The sequence below is a fragment of the Stylophora pistillata genome, chromosome 3, assembly GCF_964205215.1.
Source record: "Stylophora pistillata chromosome 3, jaStyPist1.2, whole genome shotgun sequence".
Classification (NCBI taxonomy): Eukaryota; Metazoa; Cnidaria; class Anthozoa; order Scleractinia; family Pocilloporidae; genus Stylophora; species Stylophora pistillata.
Window position 1 is genome coordinate 41,951,209 of NC_142521.1, and position 25,169 is coordinate 41,976,377.

Genomic DNA, 25,169 nt, shown 5'->3' on the forward strand with positions numbered 1-25,169 from the left:
ATTCACTTCGATATACAAAAGTCATGTATATTTTTCGTTTTTAGGGCGGATTTATACGAACCCTAACTTCAGTTGCATACTATTCTTCTCACATTTCCTAATAAACTGACCTATATTTATTGGACACATCTATATCACAGACACTGGGGAAGGTTCTCAGAGGGGTCACCTTTGATACTTTTATAACTATAAATAAAGTAATATAGCTTTCACTGCAATTCAAAGTGATTTAATTTTTGAAATACAGTTAACTTCTCCAATGACCACACAACACCTGTGCAAAGCATGTCAATTATATATAACAAACATGGACAGTTGAAAATTGATTTCAATACTTTAATACTGCAAGCAATGTGTTTCTTACCATCATTTTTCTGTGTTTGCTACCGATTTACAGACTCAAGTGGCTGTAATGAAAAAACAAATTCAAACAATTTTACCTTACTTCTTAAAGCAAGAAATCACAAGACTAAACAACAAGTGTAGAAACTTAGACATAGGCTAAATCTCTGATTAAAAAATAAGACTACCTCCCTCTGCAAAAAAAATATACCACTGTCTTTGATGCCATCCTGTTACTCCTATATTTTTTCACTTTTCTTTGCTTTTTTTTTGTAAACACATATCATACTTATTTATTTATTTATTTATTGCAATTTAATGGAAGAAATGCACGGATGCAGGTATGATACAGTTAATTAATTAAGAAAAAAAAATGCAATAAGGAGAGTCTGCAAAAGAGTCCCAGACCCCATGTAACAGCAGATCACCTAATACATCTAGTACGAATGAGATATTATGTTATAATAAAGAAAAATAAAATAATGATTTACCCATAAGAAAATTCTTCACTTTAAATTTAAAATTCCCAGTACAGTTTGCAGTGCGAATGTCAACAGGCAACACATTCCAAGAATCTACTATTCGACGGAAATAGGAATATTTAAGGGAATTAGTCCTTGCCTATTTTTTCTTTAACATCAGATGATCATAATGTGTTAAGGAATAATAATCTAAACTAGAGTAAAAATCCACAAAAGGTGAAACATCAATGTCAACAAACCCTTTCAGTGCCTTAAAAAAGAAAGTAACGTCAATTAAAACTCTTCTGTCTTCCAAAGATAATAGATTTAACTTCTCAAGACTAGCTGCATAGCTATCCTTAGTTTTCCCAATGAGAAGAGTTTCCAAGAAAACCCAAACAAACTGAAAGAGTATTTGCAAGAAAGTTAACCAAATGAGCAGTGGTATTGAATTGGAGCTGGCTTGGAGCAATTAAGTGACCTTAATGACTTCTGCACCCCATTCTTTTTTCCCTGGTCTATGTGAACTAGATTTTGAGCACAGAATGCAATTCCTCACCAAACATCTGCTAGGATGATTCACTCAAAAGTGTGCATGATCATCTCTTGCTGAGGTAGCACACTTCTCTTCAATGTTTTTATTACTACACATATGGGAGCTTTGGTAAGATTGTGGAAAGGAGGGACAACGTTTGAACAGCTGGGAGGGACCAAAATGACAGTGTGGTAGCCATTTATTCCCACTTGGATGGCAAAGTCTTGGGAACCTTCTCCTGGACATTTATAAGTCTGGGCGTCCAAAAGGGTCCATTTTAGGCCACTATTTCCCAGCGAGTTGGCTAAAAATTATGATACTATGAGGGAGAATACAAACACTGAATTAATGAGTAGAGTAGCTTTTATGTAACTAACTATATAAACATTATACATAGTAATGTTGCCTCTGTGATGATGTCTGTGTGGTCTTGTTTGATTTTTACCTTTGCCTTGCTCTAAAAATGAAATTGTGCCGAGGACAACATTAAATTTTGGGGTACGGTCCTGTGATTTCTAACATAGTATCTTTAATGCAATTACTGATGGTGAAGGAGTTGTTTTACTTCAATTAAAAAATCATGATGTAGAACACGGGAATCAATGAAACGATCAGTGTCTAATCATGAACTAGCTCTTCGTCAGTGACAAGTTCGCAAAATTAATATTGGTGAAGGATACTTCATATAACAGTTTCTGTAAACCACCATACCAAAAAACATGGCGACTGGTATATTCAACCAGAACTCTTTGCGCGAGAAAATCCTGGAACCACTCATAAAAACAAGCGGTAAAGATCCGAAAAATTTAAACCTTACATATGTTGTCGTTTTGTGAAATATTGCTTTCTCAAGTGCCTTAGCCTAAATGTGCAGGTGCCATCTTTGTCTGTTAGTGGATTGAATCTAGTGGGTGAACACCAGAAAAACTAGTAATATTGATACAAATAAAATGAGGGTTTAGTATAGGTATGCTGTGGTTTAGTTTTGTCGCTAGTTTGATTTTTTCACTTTTAATAGAGGCCAAATTGATAGTGACTCATTATCTCATCATAACTTAGGCTAGGAGCTAAATTTTATCTTTCTTTACACAAAATGCAATTTTCATTTGTATCATCGACAAAACCAAAGGAAAGGATGTTTACACCAAGGACAAAAATTAAGCACAACATATACCTTTTTATAACTATTGCATAATTTGCCAAGAAAATGTTTATGATGGAGCTTACTATAATTTATTTCATAGATACTGAGATTTACACACGACAAAAAGCCCGCCTAAAACTAGTACGTTAAATCCATTAGCTAATAGGGAACGCGAACGATGAATTTTCACTAGTGAAAAAACGCCGTTCGCCCAATCACAAACGCGAACGAACAAAATTCACTAGTGCACAATCGTGGCCCGCGAGTTTCACTCTAACTCTTGAATCCAACATGGCTAGTTCAACGTTTGCTTCTTTGGAAGGTTCCATTGAGACTTTTATTGAAGAACAAGAAAACCAGAACACGGTGAAGAAAATGAAACGAGACGTTGCTTTGTTTACAGAGTTCCTTCAAACAAAAGGAGATGCACGAAGTAAAATTGCTGAAATTCCTCCCGCCGAGCTGAATGAACTTTTGAGTGAATTAATTTTAAGCGTTCGCACAAAAGAAGTCATTTACGTCTACACAATTCGAATTTTTGCCTTCATTAAACATTTCAAAAGACAAAGAGAACTTTATATTTTAGTTTATAATAGCAATTGAATGGGTTTTCTAAACATGCGCGCCCGGACTGATGAAATTGACCAGCAATTTTTCTTTTCAAAAATCTCAATATCTATAAAATAAACAAATTACACCATGGAAAAGGCTTTGTACGATTTTATTCACTCGTTGAGGAGTATCAGAAAACTCACTCGTTCCCAGCGCTCACTTGTTCGTTTTCTGATACTCCTCAACTCGTGAATAAAAATCGTACGCGCGCATTTTCCATGGAGTAATCTCTATGTCCACACGAGAGACTGAATGTGTAGAAACTGGAACTGTTTAAGGGTCGATCGCTAACATTACAACTAACATTCACCATGCGCTTTTTTCTTACTCCTAATACGCATGTCCTACGATAACTCGACCGCTGACCTTGAACATTACACTTACCACCTCGTCTGCACTTTTGTTTACTTTGCTTTGCTGCTGGTTCTCATCCATGCTTGTATAAATGAGATTATTTTAAATAAGTAAGGGTGAAAGGATTGGTATTTTTTACACAAAGATAGTTGCAGAGAGTGCCTTTAATAATATATGGATCGCCAAACCCTCACAATGAACGCGGATCACCAGACACTCACAATGAACGTCAACAAGACTAAGTTCTTGCTAACACAGCTGGTAGGAGCAATAATTGCTAATAATAGGATATAGTCTGTGTTGAATTAAGTATTCATTTGTGTATTTATTTCATTTTAATGTTTGTAACACATAGTTGAAAAAGTATGTGATATGTCGTACCAAATCACATACATATTATTACATGACTCGGGAAGTCAGAGGGCCAATAACTAAAAATCAACCAATCAAAATGCTCTATTGCCGGTCAATATTCTCTCAGTATTGGACCGGGCACTGTCCCGAATGGTCCCGAATGATACCGCACTTGTGTCCCTTTGAACTTCAGTCGTGTAATAAATCTCTTATTAACCAAGCTTGCTCGGGACCTTACTGGAAGAATATCGGCCCTCGGTCTTTATTGTACGGAGCACGCTGCGCTCGGTCCGCACTGTCAAGACCTCGGGCCGATATTCTCCCAGTACGGCCCTCGCGCTTGGTTAATAAGATATATTTATCATATTCCTTATAATTTAGCTCAAGGGGCATTATTCTAAATAGACTAAACGAAAGAAAGTGGCATATGTCAGCCACTGATTTAAATAGAAAAGCACATATTGAGTGAAATGTAATTCTCCTGCAAATCTGTCCCCTTCTGGGTGAGCAAGGAGAATGATTTAATGCACTGTAACCCAACTGTTACTTGCTAGAGAGCATGGGAGAGAGCTCTATCCTTGACAAAAGAGACCAGATCTTCATCATACGTGTTAGCAGTTTATTATGTGAGTTAACTTTCCAGGATATGTGATGTTCAGGACATCAACCACACCAGAGGTTGAATTTTTGCGTTGTCCCATACATTTACCATGAATACATGTCTTCCGCTGTATCCATAATAGCCATCAGTGTAGACACTATGAAATTGTTACATGTAACATAATAAAAATCATTCTGGCGCTGGAAGAAAATCACAAATTTTCGTTCATTGAAACACCGACATTTGTGAGGCTCTGAAGAACGAAACATAACACAATAGAGGCTATTCTTATTCAATGACATGTAGATGAGTGGCCCGGTATTCTGCAATCTAGCCGTAACATCTAGTTTTGCCTGTCCCAAGCAAAATGAAAAAACGCTGTGTCTCCTATGTCCGGCAGCCGGGCAGTGTTTTCAAAATACTCCGTGTCAGGCAGTCAATTTCTTTTTTAATTTTCAGTTAATAATAACAAATCCTTCTTTATATGGCTGAAAACTTCACTATTTCCACCGTAGTGTGAGTTTTTGTGAGCTTGGCAACCGCTATGCCGGTATTCATAACTTTGAAGCTCACCGCAAGCTTCCGGACAGGAAATTGAAAATACTCCGTGTCCGGCAGTCGAATATTTTCCCGAATATTAAGTCATTACACTCAATATATTCGAGCTCTACCATCCTAGGTAGTGTTATTGTTGTTTACATGGCTAAAGAGTACGATTACCAGTTTTTAAACTGTCGTGAAATGCAGTGTTTTCTACGAGCTTCCGGACACGAAGCCGAAAATACTTCAGGTCCAGCAGTGAAATTTTTCCGAATTTTAAGTCGTTCTACTTAGTATATTCGAGCTATAACAGTTGACAGTTACTCGAGTTTCACGCACAACGCGATGAGCTTATGTTTCTGTTTCACTGTACATGTATTTGTATCAACACATGCATTTCCTTTTTTAATGTGTGTATCTATTTTCAGGGAAGTACGTAGCCTGGGAGGGTGGTTTGCGAGCGCCAGAGTCCGAGGGTATGCCCCCCTGAAAATTTCGAAGAATCATGTTAAAGTTCGCAACTTCGCATTCCTTGCATTCTGAGGTCTCATTACATCATATGTTTTCTAATAGTTTCTCTTTTTTAATACTCACTCCATCCTAACCCTAACCCTTTGTAGCCAGTCAGTACTGCGCACTGTCGAGAATTGTTTGTTTGTTTGTTTGTTTTGTTTCATGTAAGACATCAAAAAATGTAAAACATTTCGTAACTAATTATATGAGGTAAATTCAAAGTTTTATATCAACCGCCATTATGGTACGTATCTTTCTCATATCACTTGATGAAAAAGGGATGCTCTCATGAGCTTGTTACAAAGTGTCCGTGCATTAAGATCGAATTAGAATTTAGAACTGATGGTTTTTGTGGAGGGAGTGTTGGGAATAGGTTTAATGGTTTAGGTCGCCACAAGGGTAAAAAATTCGATAAAACTCAACAAATAGTTTAACCACATCTGTCCAGCCAAAACTACATACTTGCGAGCACAGTCTTACAATCCCATGATTCCCGAGAACAGGACAGGCACGTAACACGTGCTTACAGGTATCATGACTTTCCTAACAGGGAGGAAAACCGGAGAACCCGGAGTAAAACCCTCGGAGCAAGGACGAGATCAACAAACTCCACCCACTTATGACGCCGGGTCCAAGAATCGAACTCGTGCCACATTGGTGGGAGGCGAGCACTCTCACCATTGCGCCACTCCTGCTCCCTTACAACTTCGCAGCTGTAAAAATTAATGAAGGTGTTGGGAAAAGAATCTGAAAGGACTCAAAGACAAGGTATGTCATTCGTACTGAATAACATTAATTCGCATTCCATCGAGTGAGACTTATCATGTTTATAAACATTAGGGTGCTGAGACTGCGCAGTACGGACTGGAAATCACCCAATAGATTCGAGCTACACCATTTTATGTACACGAGATTGCTGGAATCCCCCTTCCGCTCTCCCACGGGCCATAAAGGGTTAGGGTTCGGGAGGAGTGAGTGTTAAAAAAGAGAAACTACCTTATTATACGTGCATCAAGAGTTCCGGAAGGTAATTCGCGCGCAATGCATTCTGGGATAGTCTCACAAAAAAAGTGGGCACCAAGCGTGACAATATGGCGTGTGTCTCTGTATTCAATGCGTTCTTTGAAGCGTGTCTTTATCTATAATACAGTCTTTTTGTTCTTGTAAGTGATATCAACTGGAAAATAATCTTCGTGGGTATTATATTCAAAAGGTAAGTTACAAATTTTAACTTTGTTTTAGCTGTTTTTAAGCTTTTAATGGTAGTAGATTCAATCCTGCGCGCGAGTGACATTCGCGAATACAAGAACTGTCAAAAGTCAAAGATTCTCATCGTATTTTTATTACTTTGCAGCCGTTTAATGACATGGTCTTTGGGCACAGAAATTGTGCAGTATTTGGGTGCCATAACAGTGGGAAAAAGCTTGAGAAATGGGCTTCACAGCAATGCGAAGTTCACGATTGTTTACACGGCACTCCGCCATGTGACTGTCCGCTGCCGTTCAAGCTATTTCCGTTCCCTACTGAACGCAAAAACAATGAGGGTAGAAAGCGCTGGATCCATCTTCTAAAGAGAAAAGGCCCGAAAGGAGAAGTCTGGCAACCTAATAATTCGTCGAGAGTCTGCAATGAGCACTTTGTTGATGGGAAACCCACGAAAGAAAACCCTGATCCTGTACTCAAAATGGGCTACGAGACAAAGTCTACTCGTAACCGTAAACCGCCTACTGATAGATCATCATTACTAGAAGAAATGAAACGTTTAAGAACTCAAGATAATACTCAAGATAATACACAAGATAATATTCAAGATGATACTCAAGATAATGCACATGATAGTCAAGATGCTCCTGTGATTCAAGAACCAAGTAGTTCCTCGTTTATAACAGAAGAAGAACATTGTACTACTGCCGGTCGACCCGACCATATCACTCACGATCATGCATATTCGTTTGGCTGGTACAACCTAGAAGATCCTGACTTCTGTATGAAAGAAAAATGCTTGCAGGAAAGACTCAAGCAGTTCAATGAGATCAAAGATCTCAAAGAAAAACTCCAAGAACTTGAAAGTGAACTCAAAGCATGTAAGATAAAACTCAAGGCCAGACAGCGTAAGGGACTAGAACATTCTGATTTGAAAACAAATTCATCTGTTCGTCTACTAACCGGCCTACCATCAAAACGAGTATTCAATAAGTTGTTTGAAGTAGTGAAGGGAAACATTAAAAAAGTAAACTACTGGAGTGGCCCAAAAAAATCTACTAAAAAAGGAAGAAACTTCAAAAAAACACCAAATAAGTTTGGCCCTAAAAGAGCTTTGTCAGAAAAAGGTGAGTTTCTTTTGACCTTAATGAAACTTCGACTTGGATCAACAAATGCTGACTTAGCACAGAGGTTTGGAATTTCAACTACAAATGTAACAAATGTTGTTACTACCTGGGTGAAAATCCTAGCAAGTGAACTTAAATGTTTGGTTTACAATCCCTCCATCGATGTTGTGAAAGCAACTTTGCCCGCAAAGTTTAAAAAGCCAGGCTACTCTAATGTACGCCACATCATTGATTGCACAGAAATATTTATTGAAACCCCAAGCGACCCAAACCTTAGAGCAGCTACGTGGTCAGACTACAAGCATCACAACACTGCTAAGCTGTTGGTATCAATAACACCACATGGTTTTTTCAATTTCTTATCCAAAGCATGGGGAGGGAGAACTTCAGATGTGCATCTGACAAGAGAATCATCATTTTATGATATCATTGAACCTGGCGATGAAGTGATGGCAGACCGTGGATTCACAATTGCTGAAGACCTCTTAATCAGAAGCTCAAGACTACACATCCCCCCTGGTAAACGTGGACAAGAGCAGTTCACTAAAGCTGAAGTTGCTAAAACAAAAGAAATTGCAAATCTTAGAATCTTTGTTGAGCAAGCAATAAGACGGTTGAAGACGTTTAGACTGATAAAGCATGAACTACCAATATCACTGCTTGGCAGTATAGACAACATTGTACTTATTTGTGCAGCCTTATGTAACTTGTATAGACCCTTGGGTAAAAAATGATTAACAAGAAATGTACAAATAGCTAAAAAGATTGACAGCATTTAACCCATGAAATAATATAAACTTCATAAATTTAGAGGATACCAATATGTATTAGTCTAAGTTCTTTCTTAGGTTAAATGTTATTCAAAATCTCTGCTCTACTAAGTATTTACTAGCAACTAGTATAGAGTGCAATCACTTAATCTTTCATACAAATGGTACCAAATAATACTAAATAGTGTTGATAATGGTACATAACAAGAAACTTAAGTATTAGTATGATTTAGTACCATTTAATGCTTCAGCTATTAAGTATGTGCACTCTGAATAAGAACTGTTATATTATTTGCACCACAAGGACCTCACAAGAGAAAAATTATTCTGGTAGAGTGATTACAATCATTAGATATAATTTGTAAATATTTTTCTTCATTTCACAGCTCATGTGTCGCTGAACACAAATAAATAATATATTATTTATTATTACTATATATATAACTGCAAACAATATCAAACTGTAACATTTTCAATCATACTGAAGTGTGGTCAATGCATTACTTGTATAAAATTTCATGATTTGATTCATCCATTCCAGTTTCCACAACAGACAATTTTACTGTTCTATTCAGAGACTATTTGAGTTCAATTTAGAACTGTCAGACCAGTTTTTCCAGATATGAAATTGTAAAAATTCTAAATTGTATATAAAATGTACAAATGTATTTTTAGTGTTTACACCATGTAAATAAAGTTTTGTATCAAGTTATAATTAACGAGCATTCATTCACTTAAATACTTATTATAAAACCAAATTAGGTTTTGCTTTATCTTTTCCCAGTAATCATTATTGAACTTGATTAGCTCCAGATGATAACCCTTTTGGGTGTAGACCAGGAAGTGACACCATGTTCTCTTTGTCACAGCCATTTGTCCCTGTATCTGTGCAAAATATGCATGCTTCTCTTTCAAGACAATTTTGCCATTAATCTTTACCAGGTAGGAAAGATTGTCTTCTGATGGTAAATCATTAACAATAGAATAAGGGCACTTCACTTCTAGCACCCCTAATCCACAACAGGAACATTCAACAAGCAGATCAGGGGATGCTCCAATGAATTGGTCAGATTCATCAATAAATAGTCCACACTCTCTGAATTTTGCATCTTTGTGCTCCCTCTGAAACAGTTTCACATACTTATCCTTAGCAACTTTCTCCATGTTTCTTCCATATTTTAGAGCAGGTAAATGTTCCGATGGTCCATTACTTTTACCCTGGATTGTGTCCACTAGTTCCTGTGCATCACCCCCCTTAGTTTTAAGGGTTTCAACTTTTGTGTACACTCTATAGAAATTAGAGGCAGTTAATCAGCCTTTTCTGTAATCGTGCCATGCCTCATTCTCAGACTGACCAATGGTGCCTTGTTCAATCAGATGTATATCATCAGCACTTAAGTCTTTCTTTGATGACTTAGGCATTACACATTCAGGTACTTCAGTATTAATTTCTATTGTAACGGAAGTTGAACACGGTTCCTCAAACTCAGCCGTTGCTAATTTGATGAATGCCGATTCTGGCAACAAGTCCTTCAAATTATTATAAAACGACTTCCTCTTTCCTTTTGGAGTCAGGGGCTTCAACTCTTCATGTGAATTGAATAACTTTCGGCGACTATCGATGGCAGGTCTGGTCGTCTCTAGAAAAACACAAAATAAAAGTAAATTAATTGCTAGGTTACAAGCTAATAAGAACTTTCTTATTTATGTCCCCAGATAACACTTATGTCTATCCAGTATACATACTGTAAATACTTTGTTTAGAATTTTAAACATAATAACATACCTTTATTTAGCTTTGAAGCCTTCCACTCCATATCACAAATTCTAGAGGGCTTGATTACAGTCTTGTTTCCTATTGGAACATTCCACACACACTCTTTGGACGTACATGCAGGATTTGTCATACCATTACGGTTTGCTGCTTCAATTCTGAACAGCAGTGCCATCACATGAATACAAGAACCACTCATACTGAAACAAGAAATAACAAATAGTTAGGGTATATGATAGACATAATATTTTAAACATTCTAAAGTATAATATATATTGAGCTTAGACCAACAACATTAGTCATAAAATCGAGGTATATGATAAACATGATATTTTAGGCTTAAATTTTGCATCAGTTACAAGTTAAAGTCTTATAAAACAGAAAGTCTAACATACCCAGCAGTACAGGTACAGTAGGCACTGATAATCTCTCCATTTTTTCTTGAACAAATCCATGATGTATGTGGTGTATCACCAACCTTCATCGAATGCGTACATTTTGCTTTCAAGAAGCAAAAATCCATATTTTCTAGTTCATGGTAGAAAACTTCTTTCAGAAAGCCCGAGTCAAATAAGCGGTATGCTTTCCCCTCTTTGTACTCATTCATGACCCGTTCGTGCAGTTTAATATCCTTTCCAGGATGATCAGCCATCAGATATTTCGTAATGTCACTTAGAAATATAGGAGGCCATGATGTTAGCCCATCTTTTTCATCAATCCATCCGTCCTTTAGCCCAAGAGGATCGGGAAGCTTGCTGCCCTCAGGAGTAAACAATAGCTTCGCTCTCTCAGACTCCGTGATGCACATTAGTTCTTTAGCCGATGCTTGTACTTGGATTCCCATCTCTGATGCTGCAAACACACGGGCTACAAGTTCAGCTTTAGCTCCAGAAGTTTTAAGATTTCGTTTACGGCAAAATAACTTGAGAGCGTCCACCTTCCATGTGTTGACTTCCTCGAGGGAAAGCTCACTTGTCTCGCTCATTTCCACGCCAAAAACGACGAGAAAACTATATGAAAACTATATACAAACTAGTGAAAACTATATACAAACTATTATTAAAACTATATACAAACTATGATCTAATTTAAACTGGAAAAAATTGTAAAATCGCGAGGTAAAAGTGTATAAATGTTGACGATGCTTTAGTTATCAAGATGGCCGCTGTCACGCTTGGTGCCCACTTTTTATATGAGACGATCCCAGAATGCATTGCGCGCGTTTCGATATCGGAGACTCTTGATGCAGGTATAGGAATATAACGAAGCATGTTAATAACGCGAAGAAAATTTACGCGTCATAAAATTAACGCGAATTTTCCAAAAGTTATGCTTACATACATTTAATTAACGCGAATTTCCGTGCGGTATGTTGCATAATTAAGACGTGAATTTAATATTTTTCGCACTCATTTCGTTAGAAAACAACAACGGCCAACAACAAAATTTGCTCTCTATTTCCGGTAAAAAACATAAGAAATGAAATGAGATGACAAAAATGCGATAGACATTTTGCGCAAGAAAGTTGAAGAAGTAAGTTATCCCCTCAGAGAAGACGATCGCTACACTGATGAATCTAAGGACATTTTGAACTTAATATTAAAGGATGATGCGTCAACCGACTCTGACAGTGACGTAGAGGAATTGTGGCTTTGCTTATAATAAAGGTGTCTTTAAATAACGATGCTTTTAATTAACGTCATTTTAATTAACAATGAGGTAATTTAAGATACATAAAATTAACGCGAATTTTTGAAATTCGCGTTAATTACATGTATTGTTAATTTCCTATAATAAGGTATTAGAAAACATATAATGAAACCTAAGAATGCGAGGAATGTGGACTAAAACCGTGATGAGTCTTTGAAATTTTCAGGGGGGCATACCCCCGGACTCTGGCGCTCGCAAACCACCCTTCCAGGCTACGTACTTCCCTGAAAATAGATACACACATTAAAAGAGGAAATGCATGTGTTGATACAAATACATGTAGAGTGAAACAGAAACATAAGCTCATCGCGTTGTGCGTGAAACTCGAGTAACTGTCAACTGTCAACTTTTATAGCTCGAATATACTAAGTAGAACGGGAAATATTTCACTGCCTGACACGGAGTATTTACGATTTCGTGTCCGTAAGCTCGTGGAAAACACTACAGTTCACGGCAGTTTAAAAACTGGTAATTGTACTCTTTAGCCATGTAAACAACAATAACACCGTATGATGCACGATCCTCGCAGTAGATAGCGCTATTTATGCAATAGCGAAAATCAGACCTGAAAAAAATCAGGCCTGTACGGGATTCGAACCACTGACCTCTGCGATACTAGTGCAGCGCTCTACCAATAGGTATAGAGCGCTGCACTAGTATCGCACTAGTATCGTGGAGCAACACGGACCGACTTGATCGCGCAGGAGATTGAAACTAGTACTCTCGATGGGTGTGTTTAGAAATTGCAACTTGCGAGTATATCGTGACTAAGTTACTTTGAATGCGAGGAAACTTTGATCCCTAAGTGTGGATGCTTTTATAACGAGTCAAAGCTGTAAGGTATGTGTAAAAAAATAGGGTTTCACTCGGATAGTTATCTCTTACGGTTTCTGCATGCGTAAATTTGATCGAATGTTTTGGGCTTATGAAGAAAATAAAGCCCACTTCTGCCTTTGACAGCCGTTTTTAGTCTCGAGAAGCGTTGCGTGACGAGACTAAACACGGGTGCGAGGGAGACTACCTTTGAGGCAAATTTAGTTTCGAGTCCGTCAGTGACATATTTCTCTGCCTTCTCTATCGCTTTTGTGAATACATTTTGGAAGTTGTTAAAGCCATGTTTAAACTGTAGCTTTTTTTGCCACCCTCACTATGTTTGCTTTTGAATTTAAGGCTACAGCTCTAGCTTTGTAAAGAAGTAATCTCAATGAACATTTATAATTATATACATGTCGTCGGCAATGAGGGGAGATGACAAAACGCGGAGCCCTACTCCTCAGAATATGTATTGGTCAAATAAAATAATCTGTAAACATGGTGAATCGTTTAGATGTACAAATCTTAATAAATTTTGAGCCTGCCAGCTCACCGATTGTCACAGCTCGATACGGGCCAGTTTATTCGGAGCAGGTGGCTCTCAGTTTTACAGGTTCCTCCATTTTGTTTTTACTCTTGTGCGATAAGTCCGTAGAACGAAAGGTGAAAAAAAAATCCATATAATGAAAAAAACCCAGTGTTTCGACTTCTGCACGATGTAAAATATTCAAGCTAACCGCATTTTCCAAACCAACGGCTCTAGATGGATTTATTTGCTGATGCGATCACGCGGTACTCGTGTACGCTAGAGAACCGGTTAGACAGGTTTTCTCCCATCGCGCAAGCGACGAATTGGATTCTTAGACATTTGTTGTGTAGTGTGGCTGAGTATTTTTACGAGTTTTGCTGTATTTTGACGAGCCCGTAGAGCGAGTCAAATCACTAATAATGAGCAAAATACTCAGCGATACAACTCACCAAAACGCCTAATAAGTTATTTATTATCTAACACGCCAAATTGTTATTTCGGTGCGGGCGAATTTCGCGGAGTTTTTGGGGAGTGCGTGATAGAGATATGCGAAGCAGAACGGTATTGGCGCGTTGTCGCGATGCCGTTTCTATTTTCTGCAATAAGTGATGAAATTTCATTTTCATCTAACTGTCTTTCTTCGTTCGATTTATCTAATAAACTTGGATTAAGATTCGCCAGCCATTCCGGCTCTTCGTCTTCAGAGAAATAATTTAGTTTGTCTGCCAGTTTTTGTATCTATGGACTTCTGTGAGGTCGTAGATACTATGCTATCCAGAGAGCAAGTCAGTCCTTCCATCCTTCCGTAACAATATAAACATTCGGATAATGCTCGGAATTCAGTTCGGTCTTTTACAATATCGTTCGATTTTCGTATCTCGCGTTGGCGACTAGTTACGATCGCAGTTTTTTGTCTCCTGTAGGTTTTGTGTTGCATTGCTGCGATTATTCATTCCCCTAAGGAAATATTTTGCCCCCAAAGGAGTTTTTCTGTCGCATTGCTGCGCTTATTTGTTCCCCGATTGACTTTTTACACAAAAATCGACATGAACGATAAAAATCGCCAAATATTTTCGCATGTGGGCAAATAGTCATGCAGATCAAAGAGAATACGCAAATTTCTCCGAGTGAAGATAACTCAAGTTTCATGGTATCTATTAAAAAGAAGCAAGACGAAAATGACCAAGACATATTTCGGACGACAGTTTTATTCAAAACAGTTCTTAATTGCTGTTTTAAGTGGAAAACGTACAAATTTGTTACGTGTACAAAGCCAATACGGTAAAATTCATCATGCTTAGATCGTTTTTTACTTGATTTCACGGCAAGAAATTTCGTACCGTCATATTGAAAATTCTGAAAGTATACTGACCTATTTGACACAAAATCTTAAATTAAACAATACTTTTTGAACACATGTGAGCGTCAAACGTTACTCAGAGGACGATTGTTTAATCCCACGTTAGGACAGAAAATTCTTGACGCGCTTTAAGAACTTTCGCGACAATAATGATGCTCACTACAATAGGGATGTAAACAAATTTATTGAAGCGGAGCGATTAGACGTAAAGAACGTTGAAAAAGAAGCGACGCGTAGCGAAGCGATGATTGGGCAGTATAAAGATAATGTACAAAGCGGTTTCGAAAACTAGGAGATAAATCCAGCGAAAAACTATGGTTAGATCGACTAGGAACTACCTTAGAACTACGAAAACAAACTTTAGATTTCAGTACTATGATGCATAACATGCACAAAGTGAATGATTTACTTCTGTGTCCACGTTGGGGATTTCACAGCTTTGACGTTGAGCTTTACGGATCTTAACACGGTGACACGTTGACTAGAACTGAAAAGTTTCCTGAGCACGTTCCACAAAACTAACCAATACAAAGAATAATAGCTTTCCGCGGCAGAAACACCACAAACGCTAAAGATAGTGACGCAACAGAAACTACAAAGGGTTGAAAAGGAAATGCGAAAAACCAGAATATATTTGGCAGTAACAAACATAATATTTACCGGGCCATGGAATCGTCAAATTGTCGCGAGGCCCCGCTTGAAGTCCAAAAGTTCGGTTTCGTTTTACGACCACAATTCCCATCGCTTTAGAGAATTGTAGTGTCGTTGACTCGAGACCTTATTCAGTCACCTTTAAGACCTTGATAGCCATTATTTTCCAAACAGAGTATTCCATAATATTGCTACTTAATATTCTGGCTTCCACAAGGTCTAACTCGATCGCATAGGAACGAAAAATCCGACTTGAAAATTTTAAAGGTCAGCTGCGCAAGAATAATAAGGCCCTTAAAGTGGGAATCAATGGTCTTGACAAATTAATTTCACTCAAATAATGAATTTCCGTGTTTTTTTTTTCCCAGATTCTGCTAGTGAGATGTGAATGGTCAAATTCTGCGGTTACCAGATTTTATGTCAGAAGAGATCACAAAAATCATTGGAGATGATTCTGTCTGATTCTGAAAAAAGATGGGTCGTCACTGGAATAGCCATTATCAAAGTTGTTGCTCCAGTTTTACGAGATGTCATCAAACAAGGAATGGACACTCATTACACACATACTGCAGTTGTCTGACCCCACCTTGTACCCTGGGGACGCTGACCTATCATCAGCTTAACACTGATCCCAACCTAAGAAGATTGAAATTTCAGAATATCAACAACAATCTGGTCAACCATGGTAATCATACCAACTTGTACAACTGCACTGTTAGCAGTTCAGTAGACCTGGCCAAGTTGTATTTGCGTGACAAACATCTTGCAGAGTTTTCAGCCTTTGATGAGTCACTAGACGTGACTGCCATCCTTCAACTGTTGCAGTTTAATAACTACTACCCAACTGCCATTTTTTGTGCTGCTATTCAAACATCAGCTGATTATGTCAGGAAAGATGTGAGCAACAAGTGGGGCCATTTTGATGTGACAGAATGGACTGGAGCTTTCTTCAATGATTGCTTCTCAAAGCTGGAGACCCTGGTAAGAAGTCTGGGGCTGACTGGTGGTATGGAGAAGAACACATTGGATCAATTATCTGATTGTCGAGGGAAAGGTATAGTTAGGTGTGTTTTATTCATTTCTTTTTTTTTTTGTCATATGCTAAATATTATACATTTCACATGTCAACTAAAAAAAATTGCTCTGTCACCTGCCCTGTCCTCACGTGTCTAACATTGTGTTTCTTCAGTAGTATACCTATGGGGTGCAGTGATTATGACGAAATTGAAAGCCTCAAAATTTTCTTTATTTTTCCGATTGCTTGTTACTTTGTAGGTTGCCAGCTGTGTATGGGTAATGCTATGGATGATGATCTTCTTTCTTTGGTAAAAAACAGAAGTAAATGGTATCATCAATGACTTGTTTCTGCAGAGCGCTATGCTTTTCCAAGTCCAGCAAACGGCTGCTGTCCTTTAAGTAAGGCTAGATGATGACGAAGCCACCTGGAAAAAAAAGAGGTGAAACTTATCCTGGAAAGACTTAGGGCCATTGAAAAAGACATCGTGTGTGAGAAACCAGCTAAGTCGTACTGAGATTACAGAGGATGAATGTGATTCTGTTTCAGGCTTGATCGGGAGGGGATGGGAGAGTCGAGCGATACGAACATAAGTGGGCACAACCCCCCTAGTTACCTCCTATTGCACAGGTTCAAAATTCAACCCCTCGTTGATGATTTGGACTATTTAACAAGAAAAACTTGATAAAGACATTATGCGTCTATGAATTTAAAGTTTCAACATCTCCACGAGCAACCTACGTGCTTTTGACCGTCGTCCGTGCCCGGGCATGGGGGATTTAGACTTTGCCTGGCAGAGGCGGATAATTTGAACTGGAAGTGTCAATTCTTTCCACCAGAATTCAAGTGTTAAATACCTAGGTATGGAGGTGTTTAAAGGGTAAATAGTTTACTTTTGCAAGCAAATGGCTCATAAGAGGAGGTCTACAAAATCTATGTTTTCAGGCTCGGTCGGATGTGTAGATAGTCACAATCACTGATTTTTCCTTTTACAAAAAAATTGGCCATCAAATCTGGTACTTGGCTAGGGCATTTAAACTCAATTTTAGCCCTGGGGTACAGGGCTTGTCTGGGAGGGGGGGGGGTGTTGAAGCTTCAAATTCATAGACGCAGATTCTTTTCAAGTTCAGTGCCATGGAGATCTACTAATCAACAGGGTTTTCATTGGGTGCTTTAGGGTGAGGGTCAACAACGGAATAAAACAATAATAATCATCTGTAATGTTTTCAACCATCCGCAAGGGGTCGTAAATGAAACAGATTTATTTTCTTCTGACATTTTATTTTCTGGTTGAAACGTAGAAGAAAACGTGTCTCTGGCTAACTCAAAAGATAAGTGTCCACTTCAGGCTGGGTTCTGAAACTGATGTCTTGGGATTGAAAGATGTCCTTTTAAATCTTGTTTGAAGTCATTCCTCGTTGTAATTTCTATTTTGGCCATAAGAGAAATAGGTAATTAGAGTTGTCATGGGAACTTCAAACGGTTACTTTCGCCGCTAAACGACTAGTAATCCCTCCTTTTCGGTAAAGTCCATCGCGTGAGTGAAAAAAATATCAGTGAAAAAAAAACTTGACGTTAGCGCGCCGCGGGAAGCTCTTGCAGTGACGCCGATGCACCGCGGGAAGCTCTTGCAGCGACGCCGATGCGCCGCGGGAAGCTCTTGCAGTGACGCCGATGCGCCGCGGGAAGTTCTTGCATTAACGCCGATGTGCTACACGAGCTCCACGAGTGAGGCCTACTTCACGAGCGCCTAGTCTATTCCGCTGTCGTTAAAAGATGGCATCAAACTTTGCTTCAAGTGTCTCTCCTGGAGCCTCCTTCGCCCTTATGCAGCAGAATAATTGCTGGTCAAGGGCGTCAGGACCCTGGGGACGGGATTCCTTTAATTCACTCTGAGAACTTTACCAGGAGTCCAAGTAAAAGGGAGGAAAAACAAAGAAAGGCGAACTTCAGGGAGTGATTCAATAAAGCTCGATATTTCTTCAAAAAACGTTTTTTTCTCAGTAATCTGTACATCATAACCAACACCATCATTTAAACATGTGAATGTTATGTTTCACAACGATTTACTTTAAATCCATTGTGTCTCCCAGTTTAAGGAACTTTAAAACTTGATCTTATCGCTTTATACATATGATGTGCGATCCTCGCAGTAGATAGCGCTATTTATGCAATAGCGAAAATCAGACCTGAAAAAAGTCAGGCCTGTACGGGACTCGAACCACTGACCTCTGCGATTCAGTGCAGCGCTCTACCAATTGAGCTAACAAGCCAACTGGGAACAGGCCGTTAAGTTGATTCGTAATAAGCCCGTGAAAGTGATAAATGAGATGCAATGAATATATGAAGTTCATATGTTTTTTTTATTTTTTATATTCATTGCATCTCATTTATCGCTTTATGTTTTTTTTTTCTTTTTCCTAACGAAGTATGAAGCCGTCTCCTCTTAGCTTTTAAAATTAACTTTATTTTAAAACTTCTTTGTATATTCGTTTGAATAAATGATTCATACGATAGAGCCAGCGGCTAACTGCTGCCAGCCAGCTGCAAATTAAAATTGTAAAAATTGTGAGAGGAAAATTTTTTTGTTTTCCCCAAACAGAAGCACCCCCTTTTGATGTGCAAATTTGTCGGCGTAAACTTGCAGCGCATTACAAAAGAACCGCCACGGTGCCCACCTCTGTGTGGTCCAAAAAATCTGCCGTGAACATTCACCAGATCTACACTCGACTGTCCTGGGTGAAAGAGGAACAAACCCCAGCTGGGCCATCACGTGCTGAGCTGAATCACTACACTGATGTTCTCGCTGAAAACAAGAACGGATTGCCGTCAAACAGGATACTCGTACAAGAGGCAGACTGGAATCGGGAAGAGCACGTTTGTGAAGAAACTGGCCATGGACTGGGCTGACCTTGACGAAAACAGGTTGACAGATGAACAGAGAGCTATCCTGAAGAAGTTCGAGCTTGCTGTTGTAATTGATCTCAAAAGAGTATCCAAACGCCAAAGCCTCAGAGACGTCATAAGCGCCTCTCATATATTTGCCGAGGAGGACACAGCCATGAAAGACGGCCTGCTGAGTTACATCTCTCAGAACCAAGACAAAGTTCTCCTGGTTTTTGATGGTTACGACGAGTGTCATTAGCATGGAACTCTGAAATATTTGAGATATTCAGAAGAGATAAACTGAGGAATTGTTGTGTGTTGATAACAACTCGAATTTCCAAAGCTGACGAGCTGGTAGAATTTCAGGACGTGCATGCATGCTGAGATCACTGGTTTCAGTGAGGTGGACAGAGAGGCCTTTATGATCAGAATGCTTGGTAGCGAGATGGAAGCATTAGTTTTAAGAGTTCATCTACTCATGCGAGGCGTGACAGATTTGGTGAGAGTTCCGCTACTTCTATTTTTCTTGTGCTCTTTGTGGAAAAATGGAAAGTTACGGAACTTTCCTAAGTCGAAAACAAAATTGTACGTAGCGATCATCCAGTACGTTTTGGATCATAATGAAGGGAAATGTTCTCCTTCTACTTTTCGAAAAGTTGAAGATTTCAAAGATATTCTGGTTGAATCGGAAAGGTGGCTTTAGAATGCCTTTTAAATGACGATCATGTATTCGAGTACGATCAACTGTCCGCTGTCATCCTTGATGAAAAAACTCGGATATTGGGCTTACTTCAAGTCAATGAGTATGCAGAAAATATTCGACCAGCAGGGATGGTATCGTTTATTCACAAGAGCATAAAGGAGTTCTTAGCAGCGTGGTACATCACCCACCGATGTGTCGTTCATGGAAATCTCGGTAAAATCAACGACCGCCCCCGAACCTTGAACGACTGTGAGTCATTGGAGAATGTGTTCCAGTTTATTTGCGGTTTGTCAGATGATGGATCATTGAAGGTTTTTGAACACGTGACATCAGTTAGAGTCTGTGACTCTGAACTGGATTTGTCAAAGACAATACCTGATGAACAAAGCGAGAAAGACGTGACACTATGTGACGTCACTGACAAGCAGAGGAGTTTCATTGGCCTTGTCTACGGTTCCTTTAAAGAAGTTGAATAGAAAACTGAACATTTTGGACATTGTTTAAATTGCACCGAGGGGATCATTTTTCTTCCGCCTTATGGAAGATCAATTTATGAGATTGTGCCGGAACGGAGAATTTTAAATGAAGTTTTAATTTGTGTTGTGGTTTTCATTGATCGCTGGGGCAATGAAAATATAACAGCGCTATAGGAGTCGCTTGAGTTTCTCAATTGCTAACATATTCCGCTTAAAAACAACTGAGAATTCGGCGGTTGTTTCAGTTGAAGAACTTTTAAAGAAATTCAAAGCAGTCAAATGTAACAGGTATTGTGACTTAGTTTGCATCCTTCATTTCCACAGTGGTCAGTCATTCTTTAACTTCACTGAACTGGAACTGTGTTGTGATGACCATGCCAAACTGTTCCCTGAGAGTGTCGCTCCATCTCATTCCGCAAGTTTGTGTCCTCAGCCGTCGTCTCTGAAATTCCTTAGCTCTCTACGCATTGGTCCAGAGGTTAACGAGCAGTTAACCGTACGCGGTTTTCGTATTAGAGATTGAAAAAGTTTCAAAAGAATTTCAATGGGTCAAGTGAATGAGAATGCTTTCGAATGCCTGAAACAAATACCAAATCCTCATACGTGTCAGTTGAGGCTTGATGGCTGTTTCCGTTACCATTCGTTGACACCGTCTGAGGCATTGAAGCTCGTTGGTTTGTTACGACAGTTCAAGAACCTCATCCAATGTCGCCCTTACTTGGGTGACTGCTGTGCTGAAGCAGAAAACGAACTGGTTTCCAGTATCACACACAAGACTCTTCAGGAACTGAGATTGTCTCACTTTAGATTGACTCCAGCAATAGCTGCGGCACTCGGTCGGTCACTTCCTGAAATGTTATCTCTAGAGAAACCCTGTCTAGAAGTCTGGAAGATGAAGAGAAGCGTACAAGTGGAGGACATGAAGGCACTATTTGAAGGATTCAACAAACCATTTCTAGCTTTCAAGGAGCTCAGGATCTCTGGTTTCAGCCTCAGAGGTTGCCTTACTCCACTGACTGAGTGTTTTCACTTTTTCCCCTACTTGTTGAAATTTCCCCCGTAAATAATTTTTTGGTTTTTGACAAATTTCGGTTAAGATACTCCAACATGTAAGGTTTTAACGAGAGCACAAGTCGTACACGTGACAAGAAATGCGTAGCAGAATAACAAAGATGTTCTTTTATGAATTTAGTTGAGCTTTGAAAGTCAGCAGTTTTTGTACGCGAAAAGGTTGCTCAGTAAACCTAAGGTACGCTCTATGACTTTTTTGTGTTTTACTTTTCACCCGAGATATTGTGATGTTTTGTTAACTACCAAGGTAGTTGTGGCGAAGCTCACAGTTTTCCCCGAGCTTCGTTGGCTGATCAAGTTGTGTATATACTTGAAGTTTCATTTTGTTTTGGTAAGATGTACGACCCTTACAGCCCTTTTAAACTTAAAAGTTCTGTATGCAGGCATCTCAGAACTTTTGCATTTTGTTGTGGTCAGGATTTTATCAAAGTAAGTCAACCGATGAAATTATTTTTCTGCAGCAGCCGCGGTTCTCGTTCGATAGCCTCCAGAAGTGTCGTCCATACAATATTAAATATTTTATCTGGGGCGGTGGGAGGCTCTACACTAGTAAGGGAAGTAAAGACATCAGTTAATGATGGCTTATTCTTTTCAAATTATTCTAGAAATGTATTTATTTCGAAGGAGCAACGTATGTGCATTTTCAGAATAACATTGACTTGCATTGAGTATAAAAATGACAGATTTTACTTCAAAGACTTCGTGTTACCTCTTTTTAACTGTTATGTCACACTTTACCGGCATACTTCGAGTTTTTTAGTTCTAATCATTTTCAGCCTAAGGTTGTGCGTAAAAGGAAAACAGCTTTGCATATTTAAATGGTAATTTTTTTTTTGCGACTGCCGTGAAGACGTGAAGAGAACATTCAGGATGAAAATATCCTCTAATCATTCAGTGGGAGGTGATTTATTTTTATTCCCAACAGCGATATTTCCTCAAATATGAGCCCACGTTCTGATACGGATCCACCCGAATCAGGGCCCATGCCCTTGGCCCTCTTGACTAAGCTTCCTCTTTCCTCATTTTCGCAAATAGTAAGGATACAAGAGAAATCCATTCCTACTGTCACTTTATTCATAACGTTTTCAGTTTCAACAACAACATAATCAGTAGAGGAAAATAGTTTCCTTTCCGTAAAGTCCCCTCCAGTTATTGAATTTCTGTCTACTTGGATATTGTAGCTTTTGTCTTTTAATTGGCGATCTGGTCAAAATAAAGCTACAGTTTGTTTAAAAGAAAATTAATGTAAGCCCTCACCCCCCACCTCCAGCACCTCATATAGTACCTTCAGTGCCTTAGCTCCAATACATCTTGATATTTTATCTCTCCTGCTGCTTTGGTTTGTTTTGTTTCTCATTTTTTAAGTTCCCATTTCTGCAGTGTTTCTGTTGGTGTTCCATTTTCACTTGACTTCTCTGTAATTAGATTTGATAAAAATGTATTCTGTATGAATAAATCATTTTCAGTCCTTTTCGAACCCCTGATAATTTGAAGTGCCGCTAGCTCAAGCCTTTTTCAATTTCCTTTAGGGTTAGAGTTCAACGTTCTTCACCAACCGGGAGGTCTAAGGTCTGTATTGGGTAGGTCTTGGATACTGCCCGGGGTCGTAGGCAACGGGCCACATTCCCAATGCAGACCGACCTTGGCTAGTGAAAAACATCTCTTTTTCTTAGCGAATTGGTTTCCAAAAGATCCCGCATGACTTAGGGCTACAATTTCCAGGGTAATTTCGGGAAGATCCTCCATAAACCAGGGTCAGGTATGTTAATTGACAAATCTTTGCAGAAAATAAATGTGTTGTTTGATCGTAAAGCGAACTCGCGTGTGGCCATCCATCTCTGTGTTTTGCATTTCATGTCAATAAAGCTGGACATTCAAGCTATAAAGTTTAGTCGTTGTTTAATAAACCCGTATTCTAAACAATCCTAAATTTAGCTAAACCTTTTTATCGGGACATTCATTTTTGTGACCAGTGTCAAGAGGGCAGAAAGTTTGCAATGGAAGGACATTTATTTCATTACATCAAACCTCTTGCGCAGAAAGCCTGGTGCCCACTGATTGCGTAAAACCGTGTAAACAACCAGCCATATAAGTCTTGAAGAGCTGATTCATCATAAACGTGTAGACAAAACTGAAACAAAAACGAGTAAACAAACATTCAATCAAAATTAGAGGAAAGGTCAAGATTACAACAGGAAGTGAACAAAGTTAGATAGGAGCAACGCGGACTGACTTTATCGCGTAGGAGATTGGAGCTAGTATTCTCGATGGGTGTGTTTGGACTTGCACGTAAATCGTGATTTCGTTACTTGGGATACGAAGAACAGGTGATCGTTACGTGTGGATTCTTTAGTGTAGTGTATGCGGTTGGTTCTCGTAAGCATGCGCACGTGTGCGCATTAGGTATTCCATGTGCTTTTCAAATAAAAATATAAACCGAATACATGACAGTGGCGACGAGGATAAAGTCGTAGGAGACCGTCGAAAATATGACTGCTATCGGGAAGATAGAAAGTTTTGATGAAACACAGGAGAAATGGGAAACCTATGTAGAACGGGTGGAACAGTTTTTCTTAGCAAACAACATCGATGAAGACCACCAAGCGCCAACCTTGTTAAGCTTGATGGGCAGCAAAACGTACACATTGTTGAGAGATCTTCTTACACCAGATAAACCAGCTACGAAGAGCTTCCAGGAGATCGTCACGACTCTTCAGCAACACTTAAGTCCTAAACCATTAGAAATAGCGGAGCGTTTTCGTTTCTACAAACGGATTCAGCGTGAAGGAGAAACTGTCTTGACCTATGTAGCAGACCTGAAGAAATTAGCAACCCACTGCAACTTTTGGGCCAACCTTAACGAAGCTTTACGAGATAAACTGGTTTGTGGCCTTAGAAATGTGCAGATACAAAAACGGTTGCTTTCAGAAGCCAAACTCAAATATTCCAAGGCTTTGGAAATAGCGATAGCAATGGAAACGGCCATTCGCGATGCTGCGGAATTACAAAGTGAGCTTCAATCAGAACCTCGCGTTGACAAGATCTCAGATAACCACACACAAGCGCCATCGCCGAACCCCACCACTAAAGTTTGCTATCGATGTGGGGGAGACTCGCACGCAACGCACAATTGCAGATTCAAGGACCAAACATGTTATCATTGTGGGAAGGTGGGCCATATTTCAAGAGCTTGTCGCTCGAAACAACAAGGTAAGCCAAAACAACCACCGAAACCACCGCTTAACACTCAAGTCCATTCTATTGAGTACAGTGAGAGCGATGAATTTGAAGATGTATTAGGAAGCATACAGATACACAATGTAAGCAAACCGAGCAGTACTGTAATCTGGATCGATCTGAAAGTGGAAGGTAAACCACTGAAAATGGAACTGGACACAGGCTCAGCTCTGTCGATTATTCCACTTAATTTGTACAGGGAGAAATTTCACGACAAGCCCTTGCAAGAAACTAAATTAATGTTGAAAACCTATACTGGAGAGAACATTTTCCCAGCTGGAGTGCTGAAGGTAAATGTTGAGTACAAAGACCAGCAACCATTGCTGTTGGATCTGTATGTGGTTAAGAACAAGGGCCCTGTGTTGATGGGAAGGGATTGGCTTCACAA

At 39.1% G+C, this 25,169-nt stretch overlaps 2 protein-coding genes and 2 pseudogenes across 4 annotated transcripts in view; 3 read left to right on the forward strand and 1 right to left on the reverse strand.

Annotated features, from left to right (window-relative positions):
* Positions 1 to 25,169, forward strand: part of LOC148736155 (uncharacterized) — a 165,913-nt pseudogene that overhangs the window by 120,760 nt on the left and 19,984 nt on the right. The window lies entirely within an intron of this gene.
* Positions 6,463 to 9,271, forward strand: LOC148736169 (uncharacterized). Its single transcript, XM_088752355.1, has 2 exons — positions 6,463 to 6,669; positions 6,811 to 9,271. Exon 2 carries the CDS (start codon positions 6,823 to 6,825, stop codon positions 8,518 to 8,520), a length of 1,698 nt encoding a protein of 565 aa, XP_088608481.1. The 5' UTR covers positions 6,463 to 6,669; positions 6,811 to 6,822; the 3' UTR covers positions 8,521 to 9,271.
* Positions 8,015 to 11,591, reverse strand: LOC148736170 (uncharacterized). The gene is made up of 3 exons (XM_088752360.1): positions 10,726 to 11,591; positions 10,343 to 10,530; positions 8,015 to 10,196 (listed from the first exon to the last, which is right to left on the reverse strand). Exons 1-3 carry the CDS (start codon positions 11,313 to 11,315, stop codon positions 9,868 to 9,870), a joined length of 1,107 nt encoding a protein of 368 aa, XP_088608486.1. The 5' UTR covers positions 11,316 to 11,591; the 3' UTR covers positions 8,015 to 9,867.
* On the forward strand, positions 12,798 to 21,018 carry LOC148736171 (uncharacterized; annotated as a pseudogene). The gene is made up of 4 exons (XR_015998643.1): positions 12,798 to 12,880; positions 15,762 to 16,447; positions 16,669 to 16,782; positions 18,926 to 21,018. The product of XR_015998643.1 is annotated as an uncharacterized LOC148736171 (transcript).

Excerpts from the sequence above, each read along its gene's own strand:
- LOC148736169 (XM_088752355.1), top strand. The coding sequence starts at position 6,823 with ATGGTCTTTGGGCACAGAAATTGTGCAGTATTTGGGTGCCATAACAGT.
- LOC148736170 (XM_088752360.1), bottom strand. The coding sequence starts at position 11,315 with ATGAGCGAGACAAGTGAGCTTTCCCTCGAGGAAGTCAACACATGGAAG. Across the intron at positions 10,531-10,725 it reads TACTGTACCTGTACTGCTGG|TATGAGTGGTTCTTGTATTC; the intron begins GTATGTTAGACT and ends TTCTTGTTTCAG. Across the intron at positions 10,197-10,342 it reads GGCTTCAAAGCTAAATAAAG|AGACGACCAGACCTGCCATC; the intron begins GTATGTTATTAT and ends GTGTTTTTCTAG.